The following is a 21,206-nucleotide window of genomic DNA, read 5'->3' as shown; positions in this document are numbered from 1 at the left end:
CCAAGCCATCTGAAAAGGGACCACCAGAGTGTAGACAGGTCCGTCTCCCCCAGTGTGGCTTGGGACCCACCTCGTCCTGCTCTGCAGGGCCGATGACTCAAGAGCAAGGTACAAAACTCTCCCCCTGGCCCGGCAGCCCACCAGCTTTGATGTGGGTCCACCTGAGAGGCTGCTCTTTTCTGAAATGAGGCCAGGGTCACCCTCGGCTTGGCAGTGATCCCTGCTCAGTGGCTTAGCCACCTCCACCTGCACAAACCCGACCTGTCCCCAGGGCTTGCTGAAACACCAACGCCTGTGGCAGCTGGCCCTTCTTGAGGTTCTGGAACTTCACCCCTGGACTGCAGGCTCCAGGGCACTCAGCACAGCCCCAGGCAGCCCTGGCCTGGTCCCAGTGCCTTTGACCTTGTTTAAACTTTTGAACTGGGTTTCCCACTCTTCAAAATGTTACTTAACAAAATAAATAAATAAATAAATAAAGCAAAACGAGACAAAAACAAAGGAAAAAATTTACCAAATATAAACTTCTCCAAGCTGAGACTAAAAGAACGAAAAGTCAGTCCCTGCTCACAAGGACACAGGCACAAAATGCCTCGGTCAAAGGGGATATCACATTCTGGATCACAGAAAGCAAAAAATAAAACTGGGTCACTCTGAGGCATGAAGCAGTCATTACAAATTCCATTTGTTCAATCAAATGCTGCAGTCTGTAATGAATTTAAAATAAAAAAAACATGATGCCAAAACCCAGCACATATGATTTTGAAATTGGAAAAGAAGGTCTGGGGCTGGGGCTCGGTGCTGGAGCCCGCGCCTGCAGGTGGAGGCCCTGGGCTCGAGTCTCAGCACCAATGTAAATAAAGGTCCACCAACAAATAGAAAGAATTAAAAAAAAAAAAAAAGCCCAGAATCCCTGGGCAGAAATGCACTCTATTTTTATAGATGAAACCAAACCAGTGATCGCTGAGGAGCCAGAGGCTGCTTCCCACCCAGGCACGTGGGATGTGGGCCGGGGCCGAGTCTAGTACCCAGGGCGCAATGTCGGAGGCCGAGGCAGGGCTCCCTGAGTGCCCGGGTGTCACGGGAACGGCTCCCATCCGTCAGCGGGACTGTGCTGAGGTCAAGTCTGAACGGACATACTCAACCTCCGCCCAGGAGTCCACCCCGTCCGCTGGGCACACTTACTCTGGGTGTTGCAGTCCACACAGTGGGAGTTCCCGCGGATGTTCCGGATGGACTGCAGGGCCATGGCCTCACTCTGGCTGGTCAGTCGAGACTGGGCATGGAGGGAGATAGACAAATGCAAAACATAAGCAGGCCAGCGGAGACTCGACGCCTTCTAACAAGATCAAAGAGACGGTGCGCACAGGGCGAGGGCGGTTTTCAGGGATGCCTCTCGATCTCCTCAGGAAAGAGCATGACCCAGGGAGGAAGGTCACACGTCGGGACGGCCCCGTTGAGACGGACTCTGCCAAAACGAGCAGGGAGCAAAGTCCTAACCCCGTGCCGTGAACACGAGCACCACAGCCACTGGGAGGAGCTGAGGCGGGCGCTCCCCCACGGGTTCGCAGTGATCTGGCAGGAAGACCGCAGAAGGGAGGAAGCCCATCCGTGTAGGAGCCCAGGCTCAGGGCTCGGCCAGCAGTGTGGACCTAGCTCACGCTCGCTGCTCAGGAAACCCCGTCTACTCCCTGTCACGGCTGGAGGCCCACTTTGCATTTGAGGGTGTCTCAATCACTGCAGAACTGTCACTAAGGGGCAAAGAGGAAGGTGAGTGAGGGTGGGGGCACTTATTCCTAAAGTACGTAAAACCTACAATTGCAACAAGACCATCCAGAGTCGAGCTCCGACGTTCAGTTCTGGGCATGGTATTCCGCTTATCGATGAATCACTTTTCTAGTTCTTTCAAGCAGCTCAGGCTGCTTCCAGCTTCGCCTTAGCCGATCAATGCCATGAAGAATATGCTTGAGGCTGACTCTACCCACATGTTCACAATTATCCACTGAAAAGGGAAACCCTACAACTGCGGGTGGCTAGGAAAAGGACACGTGGTGTTTAAAGTCTTTTATTAAATATGCATTTAAATCGAATGATATGTTTAGAATAAGAATTGATCGATTTCAGGGGACACTTGGGATGAATTTTGAGTAAGAGTTCTTTATAAATTGATGAGTGGGCCAGGCGTGGTGGTGCACACCTGTAATCCCAGGGGCTTGGGAGGCTGAGGCAGGAGGACTGCGAGTTCAAAGCCAGCCTCAGCAATGGCGAGGCACTAAGCAGCTCAGCGAGACCTGCCTCTAAATAAAATAGGGCTGGGATGTGGCTTAGTGGTGGAGTGCCCCTAAGTTCAGTCCCTGGTACCCCAAAATTAAATAAATAAGTGAATGAATTAATCTCCTGCCATACTGTCTGATGTAAAATAATTTGTTGCTTATTATATAACATTAAGTTGTAATTTATTAATTTTGTCTAGTTAGTGTCTTGTATGATTGGGTTTTTAATTCCGCTTAGTTAGATATCCAAGTATTGAAAGAATATTTAACAATTCACATTGGTGTCTGCATGCGGGAGTGTTTGTGTGCATGTACACATGGGCGCACACATGGTGGTCTGCCTCTTTCTGTATCTGTTTAACTTTTCTTTTTACCTTGTACTGGGGATTGAATCCGGGGGCACAGTACCACTGAGCTATATTCCCAACCCTTTTTATTTTGAGGCATGGTCTCCCTAAGTTGCTGAGGCTGGCCTAGAAATTGGGACCCTCCTGCCTCGGCCTCCCAAGTCGCTGGAATCACAGGCGTGCCCCTCGGCTCACAGATATCTGTATAATTTCCATGGCTGGTTGGTGGGCTGGTCTGTCAGTGCTGAATCATCCACGGCAGCCAGAGCACTGTGCAGCTCTCTCACTGTCTGTACCTTCCCCTGCACCCCTCCTGCGTGGTGTGTCTGCTTTACCAGTTCACACCTGTTGAGCAGGTGCCCTGCTGAGCAGGACAGTGGGCACACTGGGCAGCACTGGCAGGCTGGTGTCTGGAGCCATCTGGGACACCATGCCCTCCATTTCTTGGGGGACAGCTGGAAAAGTCTGGTAAGGCGGTAAAATGAGAGACATCAGTGCTGGCCCACAGCTTCTGGAGTCAGGTGGAGTGCAAGGGTTCAGATTCTTTCTTTAAAACCTGGAGACACATCTGTCCACTCAGCAGCTGCTGCCCTGCTCCTGCCCTGAAGCCTGAGCCTCGTGCATCGCAGAGGCAATGCCCTTGCTCCCACTGACAGGGAGCACCATGCGTGGCTGCATCTGCTTGTGGCCCAGGGGCCGGGGGCTCAGGGGAAAAGATGATACTTCTCCTGGCCTGGGTGTGAGACACCTTCAGAGACGGCAGCAAGTGACACTAATAACAGTGACCATGCTCGTTCACCCTGGCCAAAGAGGATAAGAAAGAAGACACTCTGTCTTTCTGAAAAGCAGACTCCCTTATCAACAAAGCTCACCACAAATCCCAAGCAGAATTTTCTTTAAAAGCACTTGACTTTGCAGGTTGGTGGGCAACGTCCCTTCCCTCGGTTTCTATTGGGGCACAGTTGGGGAAAAATAAAATGTACTCTGAGGCTCTAAAATATCCCAGTAAGGAGGTTTCAAACAGTCAAGGGTTAAATAGAAAAACTGCAGAAACTCTTGATGGGAAAATAATTTTAGTGTAAGGAATATCACTGAGCAGTAGCTGAGAAAAACGCATGTTAAAACGCTTTTTTTTTTTCTGGTTCTACAACTGTAAAACAAAACAAAACAAAACAAAAACCTATGATTATTGAATAAAACATGTACCAGGCTTTATCAGTTGTTTAGAAAACATAACTTTTCCTGGTACCAACCCCCTGCCTTCCCAACCTGGCATGGGTGCATACTTTGGGCATTTATGAGAACAGAACGGTACATCTTTTACGTCTGTATTTCTTTTTCTCATTTATTCTGCGCCAAAGTCATAAGTCATAAGAGCCCAGGAGATTCTAGCACCTACCACAGCCCGTCAGTGCTTCCACCTGGGGCTAGCTGACAGAATAAAGATTGAGTATTGGACACCCTGCCACAGGAACAGGGCTAAGCTAGGACGCCAAGACAGGGCACGGTAAAGACGGACAGAGTGTTTTCATCTTTTCACTTATTTAGTCCTTTGCTCACAAAGAGTACCTGGGTCTTGTCATCCACACGTCACCTGATGCTTTGTCCTCCTGGGCAAGCACTCTGGGCCTTTACTGCTCTTTAATGATCAGTGGCCTTGATTTTGGGGGACAGCCTGCTGAGGGCTTACCTTATTCTTGCTGCTCTCGCAGGACTGTAGGCTGGCTAGGATCTGGCTCTCGATGGCTTGGACCCACGCGTCTCGTTCTTCATATGTGGTGGCTTCAAAGTGCCAGGTCTGGCCAGTGAGGGACACAATGATAAACTCAAAGTTTTCTTCTTGTTCTGAAACAGAGTGGTGGGGATGAAGAGTTTACTTTCATGAGACAGCAGCCCCCGAGCCAGAGCTCTGTCACAAAAGTGCCTCTGGGTTCAATCGCACCTGCATGGGGCTGCCGGCACACACAGGCCTGGACAACTATGGCAGCGGAGATCTGAATCCACACACCTCCAAACGCTCAAGACCGCTTCCTAAAGCCAGCAGGCTTAGCTAGGTTTCAATCGATGCTCGGGGGCAGGGAAAAAGGAAAACCAGCGTGTGATGTCAGTGTCTCTGTGTCAGGCACAGACCAAGCAACTTAGGAGAATAAGTTTGTGACTTACTGCTGACCATCATATCTGTGGAAGGAAGATTAAGTTAGCGCTGCCAATCTCGGGATCTGGTTTTAATTACTGCACGGCGCCTGCGCACAGATGCAGGAACGCCACAGCACAGAGGACGCGGGAGGCTCTGTCCTTCCACGGCAAAGGACCTGTCAGGATGGAAGAAGCTTTAGTTCCTGCTGTCCTCAGACCAGAGGGCAGAATTCCAGGTGGCTTGGAAGGGCCGAGTTGAGGCTTGCAGGCTGCAGAGGGGCACCTGTCTGGGACAGGAAGAGGGGCCTCTGGACCAATCCCTGCACCCTCAGAGCACGTCCCTCACCTGTGAAGTGGGCAGTGGTGCTGCCCAGGAGCGTCTCTCCTAGTTAAGCCAGGTGCACTGACGTGCCCTCCCGGGGCCTAGTGCAGAGACCTTGGCCCTTTATACCCAGTGCCAGCCCAGGAGGTACCACTCTGGAGGAGCAGGGCCAGCGACAAACAACCAGCAGGAAACACGAAGCTAGCTCTTGAGGTATGACGTCTTCCTGGATGAGCGGTTTGCAAGCTGTGGCCTGTGACTGAGCCACATCATGACCGCCCGGCAACCACTGCTGAAATCCACCTGCCAACGGTGTTCAGGCACTTTCTCAGTCACCTGCACTTGGCCACTTGATGGCTCGTGTCTAGGGCACAGAGCTCCCACCCGCTGGGCTCCCGGCTCCTCTAGCCCAGTTTCCAAGGCTCTCCTGCCACTCTGGGCCTCGGTGGCTCTCAAGACCCTTCCTTGCCACGCACCCAGCAGCCTTGGACACAAGGACACTAATCCCATGTCCTGCCTCTCGCCTCTGCCAGGGCCACAGTAACCATCTCTAGCCATCCTTCCCTCGTTTCCTTTAGTCTCAGGAGAAATGCAGTCCCCCGCTATGGCTGAGACTCCTGATCCCACTGATGCTGGCAAGTCCCACTTCTGTGGGGCAGGGGTAGTGTCCAGGAAGAGGACGCTCTCAATGCACTGTCCCATAAATCTCCACCGCCATTACCACAAGGCAGGCCGTGCCACTTTCACGTGGAATCTCCATATATTCTGTAAAGAACTGTGTGGTGCCCCGTGTGCAAGAGCCTCACGGCGCTCTCAGAATTCACCTGCCTGCCAGGCTGGACCTGGACCTGCAGGCCTTGCACCCGACAGCACCTGGGTCTGGTGGGCACACCCATTTGCAAACCCTTTGGCTTCTACAAGAGTGCCCAGCCCCAGGGAGTGAAAATGACCTGGGTCAGCAGGGCCCATGCCTTCCCAAAAGGCACGCAATTCCCCTAACGGTCAGGAGTCGCCGCACGGGGGCAGGTGTGTTCTTGGGTCACCACGGTGATGAGGGAGGCCAGGCTGGGACACACAGCCCTGAGCTCTGGCTGGTCAGCCCTCTTCCCAGTTGGCTAAAGCTGACCACCACCTGGGAGGGGATGGAGCCTAGCAGGAAATGCAGGAGCCTCCAGGCAGCGAGTTTCCTTGCTGGCCTAGTCTCTCTGGGGGACTTTCCTAGTGATTTGGGACAGCCAGTGACAAGTGCTCTGAAAGTAAAAGACCCAGCAGGAGCTCTAGTCCCATCCACTGCCCTTGGGTTTGGAGAACAAGTGACCCCTGTGTTTATGCAGAAGCAGAACGTCCACCTGCCTTGGAAAGGGAGAAAGGGGAGGAAGGGGAGGAGGGGAAATCTGTAGCCCCTCCCTGCCCAGGAAGGCCCTGGACACTGGGGGACTTGTTAGGTTTTCATTAAAAAAAAAAAGAAAAAAAAAAAAAAGACTCTCAACAGGCTTCTCCCTGGCTGACCTGCAATCACACCTTGCAATTATGGGCTAAGCCAATGCATCTGTGGATTCAAAAGGTCTGGCCTCCTGATCCACGGGCTTTGATGAACTGATATATGAATCATGACCTTTCCGGACAGATTCTTGTAAGACAGTGCCCCAATTCACGTATTTTATGCAAACTGCTACAGAACTAATGGCAGGAAGGAACTGCAGAATCTGCAGAACGACCGTGAGCAAACTGGGGACCTGGTGGGCAGAAGGGCAACGCTGACCCGAGGTACCTCCCGGAAGGCTCGCACTGTGAGATCCAAATGCACACACAAGCCCCATCGGGACGTACGGGATCACCCTAGTGGAAAAGAATCACGACCATCCTTCCCAGCTAGGACTTCTTGCTTCGCTGGCCTGCCATAGAGCGTCGGTGTTCAGATTTAGGATCAGTTAGGATTGCGAGCCAAAGGCACAGAGCTGCTTGGAGTGGGTGCAAGGGCTGCAGGGGTGGGGCAGTCCTGCTCTGCAAATGCCCCCGGGGGGGAAGGGACAGGCATGCACACATACACAGTTGATGGACAAAGTGACACGACCACATGGGGACGTGGCAGAGTGCCACGGGAGCATCCCCACGTGCACTCTCAGTACTCCACGCAAAGACAGAATTTCCACAGGAAGTTGCGAAGGTACACTGGCTATGCTCCGTTTGTTATGTAAACAAAAACTCACTGAGCATGAAAATCTACTCAAGGAAATGTTCACAGGACCTCCACCTGTTTCCTGCAAATTCCAAACGTGCTCCCTGTGGCAGCTCTTTGGTGGTGTCTGACTCCCTACCAACACTCGCTACCATGCACCCTCTGCTTACACTGGTCACGATTTCCTTTCCAGCATTTTCCATGTCCATGAACACTTGTGCCTCTCCTTTCAGTTCCTGGTCCTCTTCCTCTGCTCTACCTGTCTGCATTCTTTACCCAGCCCCTGGGACCTTCTTGGGGAACAAGATTCAGCAAATATTGCTTAATTCCCAACTCACGGCCTCCTGTGGATGTCCTGACCCCTGCCTGGGACACCCAGGCTACAGGCAGCCCTTCTCGCTCTTGCTCCACCCTCTGGAGATGCTTCCAGCACCCCTGAAGGACCAGAGCAGCGCTGCACCAAGCCCTCAGTCCCTCTGCTGGCATGGCCAACACACGGCAGCCCTGGGTCTCCTTGCCTGTCTCTGCAGTGTCTGGCATTGCCCGTGGTAACCACCAGGGTGACTCTCCTAGGTCTTTTGGGAGGCTGGGTGGCCCTGAATGCTCACCTGGATGAGGCAGGTGAGCTGGGCTGGGCTCAGCCACTGACTGGAGGATTCCACGGCAGGAGGGAGGTGGGGTAGACTGGCTGAGGTCCACCACTGGGCTGTTACCTGTCTTGCAACCACCAACAAGTTGATCAACACGGTGGCTGAAGACACAGAGTCATTTTGTCCAAATTTGAAAGGGAGGACAGCAGGCCCCAAGTGAATTAACCTATGGTGTGAGGCTGCTGGCACAAGCCGGTCAGGGGTGAGCTGCCTACCACGCGGGGTGCGGTCCTGGCTGCCATCCTGGTGGCGACCATGAGCACCAGTGGGAAGGTGCGAGGCCGGGACACTCACTGCAGACTCACTGCAGGGGAGGGTGCACCAGGTTTGCCTCCGGGGGTGAGCCCAGGACAGAAGCAGTGACGGACACCGCTCGAGAGCACCCACAGAGGGAATCTGAGCTCATCAAAGGCTGAGTGCCCCTAATTTGAAATGCTCTGAAGTCTGGCAGGTTTGGGCCGGGACAGTTCTGGATCTCAGAGCCCTCGGGATGCTCAGTCAAGGCCGTGCAAGCATTCCACAACCCACACCTGCAGATCTGAAACAGCCTGCCCCAAGCCCTTCAGACAAGGGATGCACAACTGTGTGATGGGGCCAGGAAGGCCCAGGGCCCTCGCACGCAGGATGCCCCACAGTCCCAGCTGACGGACGCAGGCTTGCAAGGAAAGGCGAGCTCCCAAAGGCAGCCCAAGAGAAGGCCCAGACGCCCCTGCAAGGCACAGCCGAGTTCATGGCCCAGTGAAGAACCTACTGTGCAGGGCCCCAGACCCGACTCCTCTGAGCCCAGAGGGGTAACCAGACCTGGAAAAGCACAAGGTTATGAAATGACCAAGAAACAAAACAGAGAGAGCAGCCACAACCCACAGCACCAACACCTCTGGGGCAGAGGGATCGTGGCAGTGAGTGCCAGCGGTCACTGTGATGGCTGTGTGGGATCTGTCCTCTGCTGTGGATGGCACAGGCACCAAAGGCCCCTGGGGCTCCGGGAGGGTCTGACCACCAAATTTCCAGTCTGAGTAGCAGCACACTATGTAGCAAAATACGGATGGATTATGTCGTTTGTTTCAATCGACTGGGTTGGTCTAGCCCTGGAGAGACAGAAGATGTCTGATTAGTCCACGCAGGGACCAGCAACAGGTTCCGAAAACAGAGGCCACAATGCCCGTGACTCAGTGCCATGCTGTTGGTGCCCCAGGCTGAGCTGTGGTGTAAAGCACTGGGCTACTGGGCAGGGGCCCAGGTCTACTGCTGGGGAGCCAGAGCCAGGCAGACCAAAGCCTCTGCCCGGCCCTGCAGGGTGTGACCCTGCACCTGGGAGATCATCAAGGAGCCAGCTGGGCGCCCGCTTCCTGAGAGGGGCTGAACCCCTGTGCACCGAGCCTCATGAGGCCACTGGCGTCCCTGTGCAGACCCCCCTGCTGAGGCCTCCTGGTTCCCAGGACGCTGTCTTCATGTTCAATTTTCAGGGAGGGTAAGGTGTGAACGGCCAGTGTCTGGGACTCAGAGCCGAAGTATACTGGTCACGTGATGTGATTTCTCTGCCTCCCAAGATAGAAAGCCGGAACGAGCATCAGCCGGCCCACCCCTTCCACGGGGGATCAGTTGCGTCCTTGAGACGAATCTGCAGTGAGGAGTACCTTCACGGAGGAAGCGTCGCCGGCCCGGGGCCTTCGGGAACGGTGCGAGGACCTTGCAGGCATCGCTCACCTAGCTGCCTTCCTGCCTCCCAGTGGTAAGCAGTGTTCCCTGCCTACCTCTAGACATCAAATGGACCTTCAGAAGGACCTTCCCTGGTGTGCCAGTGGGGCCGGGAAGGGTCTCCTGGTGGTTTTTATGTGATTTTTCTCTTCCTCCTGCCGTGGGAAGAGCAAGATGTTTGGTCTCTTAGAAGCAGTTTCCTCAGAGATCCCCGAGGATCTGACGGGGCCGGGCTGGAGCATGCGCACGCGACTGGCCGCAGGGAAGTGTGCCCAGAGCCATTCTGGCCCCTGTGACATGGCACACAGTGCAGTGGTCACATGCTGGGGATGGTCCTATTGCCACCTTTGTGGGTGACTAGCTCCTTGGCCACTGGTCAGCAAGGTCAGGATGGACAGTCCTCCCTGTGCTGGCCAATCAAAGTGCGTGATACACTGGGTCACTCTGCTCAGTTCTAGAGGGGGCACTGATGCCAGCCACCTGGGGTTTCCTACCAGCGTTGGGGCAACTTGGTTCTCAGGTGCAGGTGCCTTTGTCCCCTGCACGGGGCCCCAATCTGTGGACAGGCAGGAATGCTGACAAGCACAGAGTGCGGGTGGGACGCCCGGGGTCTCCGGGTCTGGGCACAGGTGGCCCTGCTGCCACTGGCACCACAGTTCCCGGAGGCCACTTATTCGCCCTTTGTGGCCATACCCTTTAAATGGTTTTCCATCCCGTCGAAACCCAGGCTGACTTGGCCAGTGGAGACGGACCCAGGCCGGGGCGCCTCCCAGGTGCCCCTGCTCGTCTTCCCAGTCTGCGCCCCAACGTCTCCAAGCTCACTCTGTCCCCACCAGGTTCTTGGACCCAAATATTTCCCTTCTTCCAGAAGACAGAACGTCGACGTTAATGTTCGAACTCGTTTCAGCAGCTGACAGAGCTTGACCGCCTTACCGATGGCCGGGAAGAAATACAGCCCTTCGTACAGTGTCACCGTGATGATACCCAATACCAGCAGCGAGGAAAGAACCGCAGCAACGAGGACCAGCAGCCCGAGGCCCACCAGTCAGAAGGACAGCCTGGCTTCGCTGGCTCGGCCGCCCCGCCGACTGTGAAGCCCGGGTGCTTCCATGGCGGAACCTGTGGCCCCGGGTCTCGTGGCTGGTGTTGCTGGCTGGGGCAGACACGGTGACAAACACCGTGGCTTCCGTCCCATTCACTCCCTGAAATGAGAACTCAGGTCGTGGGTGTTCCCGATGGCACTGACCCTAGCAGTGGAAAGCGGCAGTTAGTCCCCAACCATGGAAACATCACCACACCCCACGCCCAGCGCCCAGCCCCGAACGCCAGCTGGCGTGCCTTCTCAGTGCGACATTCCAGAGCTCGGCTGTTTAATAAAGTCTTGTGATTGGGCTCCCGGGGACTTAAACAGTTTCCCGTGTTGAACGGTCGTCTGTGGAAAGGTCCACTATAATAGTATTTTAGCACCATGAACCTGTCGAAACCAACCTGCCCAATTATTCCCAACGACATTAATAACACCGGATATTACACTAATTGCGTCCAGTTTCTATGCAGACGAGGCCCCGGGGGGCTAGTTTTGCCTCCTCGGGGACAGGCGGCTCAGCCGTCAGGCCGACTTCACAAGGAATCCCTCCTCATTACACAAGTCCCGGCTGTCAAACTTTTTTTCCTTAAAGGTTAATGGGCCAATCAGTCATCAATTATTTTCGTGGAATCCTAGCAGACAAAGGGTTAAAGGGCTACAAGCAGCTGAAAACAGCTGTCCATGCTGTGGTTGGTTTTAACAGGGACACCGGACAAGGAGGAATTTTGGGGAGGTGGTGGGAGATGGGCAGCCGACGTGCAGGTCTGGGTGTGGGGATCGAGGGAGCAGGACAAGTACATGGTGCTTTCCCCATGGCCAAGGCCACTGCAGAGCATCTGTAGCCCCTGTGGGCGCAGGCCTGATGGGCACAGAGGGCGAACCTGCTCCTCTTCTGCACCAGGGAGGCTCCCTGGGGTAAGGAGGTCACGCTCAGGTCTTTGCTGGCTGGATGTGAACCTGAGTCCTGAGAGAGTTTACTCTCCCGGGTCCCAGCAGCCAGGACACACAAAGTGCTCCATCTCCCTGGCTCAGTTAATGATGAACGCCCAACAAAAATGAGCTGTGTCACTGAAACTGCACAGAGACCATGTCCAAGCAGGAGAGGGACATGTCCCTGCACACAAGGCCAAGGCAAGTCCTGGATCTGCCAACCTGCAGGCCTCCAGACAGCACTCCTGAAAAGTGACTGGACACAATGGTCACAGGAAAGCACCCTGCCCACCTTGTCATGTCATGAGGGAGCTGGGCTCTGTCCCAGAAAGCACCGCAGCCCCTGGTTAATTGTGAACGCTGTCCACCTTGGGCTATGCCTGCAGTAACAGTGTTAGCAATGGGTCCCCAGCCTCTCCCTGACGGGGGTGTCCATGGCGGGGGTCTCTTTCCCACCCTGCCATCTGCTGACTGGCACCCACACAAGGCCACCAATCTTTTTGACCTCAGTCTTATCTGCAAGGGAGGCACCAGCTGGGCCTAGGACAACACTGACATGCTGCCCTCTTCTTTATTCTGTAAGCTAAGACATTCCAAACTGAAGCACAGCTGCAGAATCCGGAACTCAGTCCTCCAGGTGGCCACCACCCTCCATCCAAGTTGGACACGGAGATGGGATGAGCTTGTTGTTCTGTGGTGTCTCTGGGGGTCCGCTGCCTTTGCCCTGGGGGATTTTGTGAGGCAGAGGCATACAGAGCCCTGGGCTTTTATGCTGATCTTCTGAGACACACATTTTGTAAAATGTTCCAATATTTCTGCTTTAAAAGCCCACAGTAAATAGGCACGTGGTTTAGATATTTTACTCCACCGGGATGAAAACCACATTTAAGATGTCAGCCCAGACCCACCATAATAAGAGTCAGCTTTTATCAAACTTTCTCCTTTTTCTAGGAGAATATCAGTATGAAAGAAAGCCCAGGAACCTGGTCCAGGGTGGGGACACGTGCGAAACGCCCCCCGCTTGAGAAGTTTTCACTTCAAAGAGGACATTGGCCCGGTCACCACACGCGCATGCAGTTCGGGGTGCTCGGCAAATCCCTCTGGAGCCTCGAACTGGGCCTATGTTGCTTAGCCCAGGGTCTGATGGGCAGTGTGCCGTGCTTAACCTGGGACAAGAGGCTCATGGATTGTGATGAAGCAAGGCCCCTGAGCCAAGCAAAGTCAGGGAGGTTCCTGCTAAGTCTCAGCCAGGGAGGTCCTCTGAACACCAAGGAGGTTTCCAGACCCGTTATGAAGCGCTGGGGAGTGCCTGAGGGCAGGGGAGAAGGAAGCCCCTCTGGGAGCTCTGGCTCAGAGCTGCAGGGAAACGGGCATTCTTCAACTAAGGGCAGTGTCTACAACAAACTCCTGGGAAAAACCAAACCCGAGACAAAACTGGCAAGATCCTGGGATACAGAAGACACTGGGGAACACTTCCTGCACTTGCCGGTGCCCCAGATGCCCCGGGAATGGCCTAGGCTGGCTTCCAGTTCAGAGAGGAAGTTCTCTAGTGACTGGGCAGGGCTCTGTGCACTGACCTGTCTTGGTGGAAGGCCCTTACTTTCAAGGGGTGCACCCAGGGCTTCCAAATCGCAGGAACCAGTGAGCACTGCCACGGCAGGCAGGGCAGGGCAGTGTGCTCGGCGTGGGGCCCGTGCGGTGTCAGCGGACCCCAGCAGTGCCCCGGCAGTGTCTGTGTCCGTCCAGTGTGCTGGGTGCCCAGGTGATCTTTACATCTTCCTCCTCCCAAAAGTCAGGGGTGGAAAGCTGCCTTGCTTCTCATCCCCACAAGGTCACGTCTTGACTTGGCTCCCTCGGGAGGCCTCCCGGCCTGGACTGCTGTGCATCTACACTACCCATCGCTTGGGCGGCTCACTGTGGCCAAGTCCTGTCTTGATGATGCATGACGCAGGCCTGCGAAATGGTCTCCAGGTGTTCTCTGTGCGTCCGAGTTGTTTTTCCAGGAGACAAGTGTGCATCACGATTTAACAGCCACCACTGTGGTCAGCCTGCTGGGGCCAGCTCAGTGGGAAGGCTGCACGGGCTCTGTTTCATTCTTTCTTCAACTGTAGGCTTGTTTCTGTCAGAGAAGCGCACGGGGAAAGACAGATCCAGGGAACCCCTAGGTTCACACGCTGAGACTGGATCCTGGCATGTCTGACTCCATAGCTCCTACATCTAGCCAACTTTCTACACCTGATGCTTCTCTGGGGACGGCAGTCAGTGGAACCAGTTTACAAGTTGGGGAAGGAGTTACCTTTGCATCTCAAATCTCTTCTTGCATCTTCGGCGGCAGCGTTTCTTGCTGCATCTCTGTTCTTGCTATGTAAATGAGGTCTGAACATTTGACTTTTCTTTGAGGGGCAGAGAGTTTGTGGGTCCTGGGTAGTAGTGTTCCCGACACCATGCAGGACCAAGGAGGAGTGAACATGCCACTGAGAGTTTCCCCGGGCACTGTGTGTCTCCTGTTGTGTTGCCTCACTGACATCCAAACCACAAACCCCAAACAGCAGGGATCACCACCCCAGCACACAGGCAGGGAAGCCGAGGCACACGAGGACACATCAATGGCCCTGGGTGAGAGCCAGAGTCCGCCCTGTTACAGACACCAGGCGTGCTGAACCCCAGATGAACAGTGAAGCTTGACGGACGTGTGTGCAAGGACTCGGGGGAAATGGCCTCTTCTGGGCCTGGGAAACGGTCACAGACGAGAACGCGTTCTGAAGGGTGGACTTCTCCAGGGGCCCACTGAGGTTGCAGGGAGTCCCTCGGAAAGCCTTGACACAGTCCTCGACTTCTAGGGTCCCCTCAGCACCCATCACAGGAAGATTTGAGCGCCGCCTTGCTGGATGGCCTTCTTCCTCTGGCGGTGATGATGGCTGCCTGCGGACCATCGGGTCTCCTTTGCCGGTCCCCAAAGAGGCACTCGTGTCTCTCCTCCAGCCCAGTGCCGCTGCTTGACCTTCACCGAGCACAGCCCAGACCTGCCCCCGTGTGCCAGGGTGTTCCTGGGACCCAGGACGCCCTTCTCCCAGCCTCAGCTTCTCACAGAACAGGAAGGACGCGACCTCCCTCAAGGGCTGCTGGGGAGGTCCTCAGCAGTATGTCCGGAACTACTCCATGCCAAGTGCTGCTGTCAGTCACAGCTTGTGTCAAGTTCCACGGCCATGAAGCCTCCTGAATCCCCAACTTGGACGAGTTCCACCCTCCACAAAGCCCCCAGAGCACCCAGGGCTGCTGGTGAGACTCATCTTCCCTCTTCCTGCCATACTCTCACCTGTGCAGCAGGCCTGGCTGACACAAGCCTGAGGGCAGCCAGGGGGCACCCTGACCCCTCTACCTGCCCTGGGACCCTACCCGGGGATGGCACATTCTGGCAGAGTGCACGCTGTAGAAAGCAGGCTGCCTGGCAGCCCTGGGCAGTGCATGCACAGATGGGAGCACTTGACCGTGTATCTGCCATGGCTGACCTCAACTCTACAGGGTCTTGGGACCATGACCAGAAGACTGGCTGGTGCAGGCCTGCTCACGTGTGCTCAGAAGTGCAGGATCTGCTCTGCAGTTCGGTGGAGGAAGGGGCCGTGGTGCTCTGACGCAGGCCTGAGGTGGAGCCGTAGGGAGATGTCCTCCAGCAGGAGTTGGCTGCTTCTCCCTGGTGGTGCCCACTGGGAACTGGGATCCTGATTCCACTAGGAGGCCTGTGTGCCATGGAGATGTGCCCAGCACGGGGGCTTCCCAGGCCTGTCTCTGGGGCAAGTTCTGAACCAAAGAAATGGATCTTTATAGAGGGAGCAGGATAACAAGCTGGTTTGGGGTCAACAGTAAGTGTGGCTGACCCCTGGAACGAGTGACACTCATAGTGTGACACACCCGAGAGTATATACCCCGCTGTCTGAGAGGGGACGTGGTGGGCTCGGCACCCAAGAAATGCCCCACTGCTCCAGCACCTCTCCCTTTCACCCGCGCACTGGAAGAACTTTCCTTCCACCAAAATGGAGCTCAGACATCTGCGTGACTCCACTCCTCGCTGGACGTGCCGCGCTGGCCGTTCAGCCTATTGCTGGTTGTTCAGAGGCAGGTGAGTGCTGGATGCAGGGCCCACACAGCTGGAGGGGTGCTGCCCACACAACCCAGCAGGTCTCCCGTCTCACCTCTTCTGCACAGTGTCCTCCCTGCTCCTACGAGGCTCTTGGGTCTTAGGAAAACGTGCTATAGGGTTGAATGTTCTCAAGGCTAGCCTCGTTCACCTCACAGGTAGGTCTTCTTCCTCCTTGGGCTGGAAGCAGCTCCTGATCGGAGAAACTCATCACTAATCCACCTTCTGCTCCACTGATACCCTTCTGAGATTCACAAGTTAAAGTCACATTTCTGCCAGAGGCAACTGAATTTCACTGGTCTTGAGAAATAAGTTAATTATCAAAAAATCACCAAGCTTTGAAATTGGATAGTACAATTATGTCCGAAGCAAGTTTCCATTTTGCTTTCAGAGATTAAATGTGGGCAGATAAACGAGACAGGGTTTTGCTAGTTTTGTAACCCTGTACCTGTGCTTCTGAGAAAGCTTGCATTTAACTTGTTTCTAGCCACTCCTGACATCCATGTGAATCTGTGAGTGGGCCCCAAAGTGGAGAGACTGGTGTGCAAGTCCTGCCTCCAGGGATCCTCTACTACCTGTTTATAACCCAATACCTACCTGGAGGGTACTGTGAAGATTAAGGGAGATCATGTAGTCCAGGGGCTCAACAAAGTGGGCTTCAATGATCATGGGGTTCAAGTTGCGACCCTGTCTGTCTCTCACAAACCTGTGTCCCCAGGAGAACCCAGAGCATGTGAGCCACCCTCTGGCTCCTGCCCTCCTCCCCTCTTACTCTAACCTGTACAGGGAACTTAACTCTGGAGTCAACCTTATTCTGGTGGTCTCTGGGGTACTTCTGAATAAATCCTGAAGTTGTGCACCTAAAAAAAGCCTCCACTTTGGGATGGGTCCATTTAGTGTCACCCACAAGGCCTCAAGAGGGTCAAAACAAAAGTTAGACTGCTCAGGTTACAGATTTTCACACAGGATGACGTCACAGTGAACATGCAAGGATGCCATACTCCTAGGGCGAGAAGTCGGAGGGCACCTGACCGTTTACTTACAGTTACGCGCATTCCACAACATACTGCTAAGGGCTGTGTGAAACAAGACAGTATGCAAACAGGTATTAGTCTCAAGAGAAACCCAAATAAATGGAGAATGACTATGTTGCTAAATTGAAAATTCATAAATGCAGCTGAACACTGAACAGAAACTCACTGTGACTGAGGAGAATGGAAGAACAGGAGAGAGAGAAATGGCTACACCCTCATTATTTCTCCCAAGACCCTGGGACTGCCTATCAGAGCCACTGGAAGCTGCCCGAGGGACCCTGGAGTTTGCACGGGTGCCCAGTGCACACAGAGGAGCTGGCCTCCTCCGCCCCGGCGCCGTCCATGGGCCCTCCCCGCCCCTGCCTGGGCGCGGGGGCTGTTACCTGAGCAGTCGAGGTGCATGCTCGTGCCCGGTGCCAGCGGGTCACAGGTGGCAATGCCTGCACTCACAGAGGAGCCCAGGGTGTGCCTCCTTACTGCCCCCCAGTTTTGTATTCAATTGCATTTGAAGTCAGACCTCACGACTTACGGTTTTTAAGTCTAGAAGTCAGTAAACAAGCGCGTGGTGAAAAACCCAGGGCACACCAAAGACGGATGCTTGCTAAGGACCCTGGGACCAGAAGTGGCACACACCCTGGGCAACACTGAGGTCAGTCCCCTTTAAAAGGCGGCAGAAGTGATGCTGGGGACAGCTGTTTCCTAAGTTCTGTTCCTTCCTGCTCTGTCATTTTGTCTGTGCTGAATGCTTGGAAAGAAGACACCAACAGGCCAAGTGGACCATTTCCCCTTGAGCAATGAAAAAAAAAAATAACAATTAAAAACTGGCTCTGTAACACGCCACCGTGCAAGCGCAGTTCTGTTTCCAGAGTCTCTTGTTCTTTTCCTGGCGGAGAGCGGAGCTTTCAGCAGGGGGACAAGCGTAATTGTGAAAGGAAGAAAAAGAGGACGGTGATATAAATCAGCAAAGGTTAATGACCGGGATGTGAAGAAGGGACTTGTTTACAGAAATAGCGTGCAATTTAAAATTTACCAGAGATTTAATGCCACTGCTTGGCAATCGCTAAAATCAACAGCCCAGAAAACAGTGACATTAAGAAAAATATTACAGTAATAATCATCCCCAAATAAGTCAATTAGTGGTAGGGCACGAGCTCGCGATTACTTGACCCATTTGGCTCACACTTAAGTGAAAAAAAAAATTCCCCCCTATTACACCAAGCTCGCTGGCTTGTGACCTGTTTTGCATCAGAGAGAGTCCACACCAGTTCCCTTGCATGTACTTGGACGGATGGTGTGGTTTCCCCTTGCCTGGCATCAAAATAATCCTGACCCCTGACATTTGTAATCATAAAAAAAAAAGGCAATTTATAATTGTGTTGTTCAAATGAAGGTGGGGGAAAAATTCAATCTGCTATTATACAAAAGCAATGACGGCTGTCTTCAGTGAAAAAAGCAACGCAAGTCAATTTGTGAACTTTGGCACTGGACGACCTTTAGAAACACAACAATATACTGAATTTACAAGCAATAGCAGCCCATGCAAATGGCCCGGGCCTGCCTGCCTCTGGATTAGAGCTGCAGAGAGCATTATGGAGACTGCTTCCACAAAACAAATTAAGACTGTTACTTAAATGTCACGGCACACTATTGTATTTGGCTACAGATCATTACACCTGATACTAACACTTTTAAAAACTGTAATAACTTGGGAAATATTACATTGAGTGCCCACATGTATAAAGGAAAAGAAAAAAGAGGAGAAAATAGGTTTCTGAAGTAATTTAAACATCACTACTCTACGACTGAAGGGAAAGGTCAAAATTTAAGTAAGCTGAAAGGAACATGAATGGTAAAATAAAACACACAAACAAAAAGATGGGAAGACCACAAGAGTGACTCTGCAGACACAATAGGCGGCATGCTGCTGGGCGCGTCTCCGGTCGGCGCCGGGCGGGCGGGCGGGCGGGGAGGCGTTACCTTCGGTGTTGGCGCTGCTGCTGCTGTATATATTTCGCAGGCTACCAACACGGTTTAGTTTCCACGCTTTGCGTTTGGCTGCATCCCGAGAGCAGAGAGGGGAGACGGGGGAAAGAGAGAGAAAACAAAAAGGAAAAGAGAACAAATGAAAAGGGGGGAAAAGAAATGTCAGCGTAGCACGAGAAGTCACCTCCGAGCCGTCAGCTCTCTCCAAGCAGGGGTGCGCCCTGGGCCTCCCCAGCCTGGCCCCCCTCCCTGCCGTCAACACAGAGGGGCTCGGGAGGGCGGAGGTGTGCCCAAGATCAAAGCAATGGCCAGGCAAGGAGGTGCGAGCACCCCCACTGCAAACTGTGTGCCGACTCAGGGCAGGGTGCACACTGGCTGCTCCGCGGGAGCTGCTGCCTCCTCGAGGGAGCCGAGATCCAGTAGCCATTAAGCTCTTTGATTTGCCAACATCGAATCAATAGGCCCTGATGATCCACTTTGTGTCTGCATGGCAGAAGGAAGGTCTTTAAAACCCTGAGCTGTTGAAGGAGGAGGTAGTTTTCCCAGATGGATTTTAGCTGGGCAGTGACCACAGCAGCAAAACCCTGGTGGTTTTGCAGCCATAGAAGGGCAAGTGCATCCTTTTACTGCTTGGGGTGCAGCAGGCTCTGGGGGGAGTTCCATGCTTCTCCCAGCTCCAAGCAAGTAAGAGACAACAGGGGGACACTGGGGTCAGACGCAAGACACAGTGCCAACTGAGTGTGGGCACAGCAGCCCACCTTGCACTCAGTGCATGGATCGGCAGAGACATGCTGTCCACCCCGCCTGACCCCAACTCAGGGATGGCCACACTGGCAGCTGAGGGCTCTTCTCAGCCCTTCAGGAGACACTGCACCAAGGTGAAGGTGAGTTCAAAGGGTGCTCCCGGAGAGACAGCCACGCATCACATGGCTGATGGCCGGGCCTGCCACACAGGCTCAGCTGCAGTGACGGTCACTCCGGAGGACACCACAGGGCCAGCTGCACAGCCACAGAAGAGGAAGCCAGGCTGTGGAGGTGAGACGTGCTCACCTGGGCAGGCAGCCTTCCTGTTCCACAGGCCTGGGATGCTCCCGCAGCAGGCAGCCGGCTGGCCTCTCCACTCGCGAGGCCTGGCGGGTGAGCGGCTGTCGACCCCACGCATTCTGATCCTGATGGGGTGACTGGCCTTGCCCGCTGCAGTCTCAGACCCAGGATTCTCGACCTCATGCAGCGTGGGTTGGGCCCCGGTTGCAGGTGTGCGTGTGCCACATGCTGAGGCCAGACAGTGAGCCGGGAAGATGCCAGGACCCCGTGACGAGTTCTGCCGAAGTGCAGTTCAAGCACTTTTGGGCACAGGGGACTTCTTTGTAGTGACATTAGAGTCACGTGAGAAGGCTAAACCTTCAAGGAAGCAAAGAGTTCTGAAACACGGCACTAGAAGATTCTGTATTTATCATAAGAGCAAAGCTAGCTGTGACATTAGCTGTCTCTTGATTTAAAATGACAATTTATTATAAACGAACACCTAGGAATCACCTTGTAGTTTGAAGAGCAACAAAAAATTTAATAAGAAATGCACTCTCAGCAGTAGGCACCTACAGTGAGGGGACCCTTCTTCCCCTGTATGTGGGTCTGCATGTAATTTCTCACGTGTGAGCAGCTTCCCTTATTTCTACTTTCTGCAAGTTTCTACCTAAGTATCTGTCCCAGGCAATCCACCCCAGGTTCCCTCTAATATAAATATTGTGCATCAGCACTGGGGGAACCAAACTGGCCAGCTTTCCAACACTGGCTTTGGAAGTGTTCAGGTAGGCTCCAGGTTCTGTGACTGTGATTATCCACGTGGAACTCAGTAGGTGCTTCATTTGTCAACACAGAAGTTCTGCGGCCTTGTCCCATATTTCACAAGTTCTAGAAAGAAGCAGCCACTACGAGGCTGCACTTCTCCTGGGAAAACTCACCTCTTTCTAGAACATTTACATATAAATAGGCAGAATCAAGGCAGCACCCTCTGGAAGGGAGGGACTCTGCAGTGCAGAAACCTTTTCCCCTGGCTTCTTTATGCCTTGCATTTTTCAAGCCTGGTATCCCATTACTGGGGGGATGTATAAGCAGGAAGTGAACTTGCAGTCTGGTTTTCTATTAACCTATTGATGAAATAATCAATTTTAATGTGTAAAATGTCATGCCTCTTTCTTCCTCTTAAACAAATGGCCGTTTTCTGGCTGATACCAAGGTCCTGATATGTGCATCTGTCTCTTGGGGCATTGATTGCTCTAAGTCGCCTTGTATAGAAGCTTCTCCACAAGAATACACAATCACATCATCATCGATAACATCTCAGGGTATGTCCCATGCTGCTGCCTGGTTCCACTTCCAGGGGCAACAGAGACACTGTGTCAGAAGGTCCCTGGGGCTCTCCAGCCTGGTGCAAC

The 21,206-nt window shown here is 53.7% G+C and overlaps 1 protein-coding gene across 11 annotated transcripts in view; it reads right to left on the bottom strand.

The window, feature by feature from the left end:
• The window catches only part of AGAP1 (ArfGAP with GTPase domain, ankyrin repeat and PH domain 1), a 479,134-nt gene that overhangs the window by 59,186 nt on the left and 398,742 nt on the right, over window positions 1–21,206 (bottom strand). For 8 of the 11 annotated variants that reach the window (XM_079132266.1, XM_079132265.1, XM_079132259.1 and 5 more), the window contains 3 exons: window positions 18,766–18,843; window positions 4,308–4,462; window positions 1,183–1,273 (listed from right to left, as the gene is read on the bottom strand). In XM_079132266.1, coding sequence (XP_078988392.1) covers window positions 1,183–1,273; window positions 4,308–4,462; window positions 18,766–18,843 — 324 coding nt within the window. The remainder of the gene's footprint in view (window positions 1–1,182; window positions 1,274–4,307; window positions 4,463–18,765; window positions 18,844–21,206) is intronic. The other 3 variants (XM_079132268.1, XM_079132260.1, XM_079132263.1) reach the window with 1 other exon arrangement.

Source organism: Sciurus vulgaris, assembly GCF_902686455.1.
Source record: "Sciurus vulgaris genome assembly, chromosome: 3".
NCBI classification, from domain to species: Eukaryota; Metazoa; Chordata; class Mammalia; order Rodentia; family Sciuridae; genus Sciurus; species Sciurus vulgaris.
This window is presented reverse-complemented; position numbering and strand designations above follow the sequence as displayed.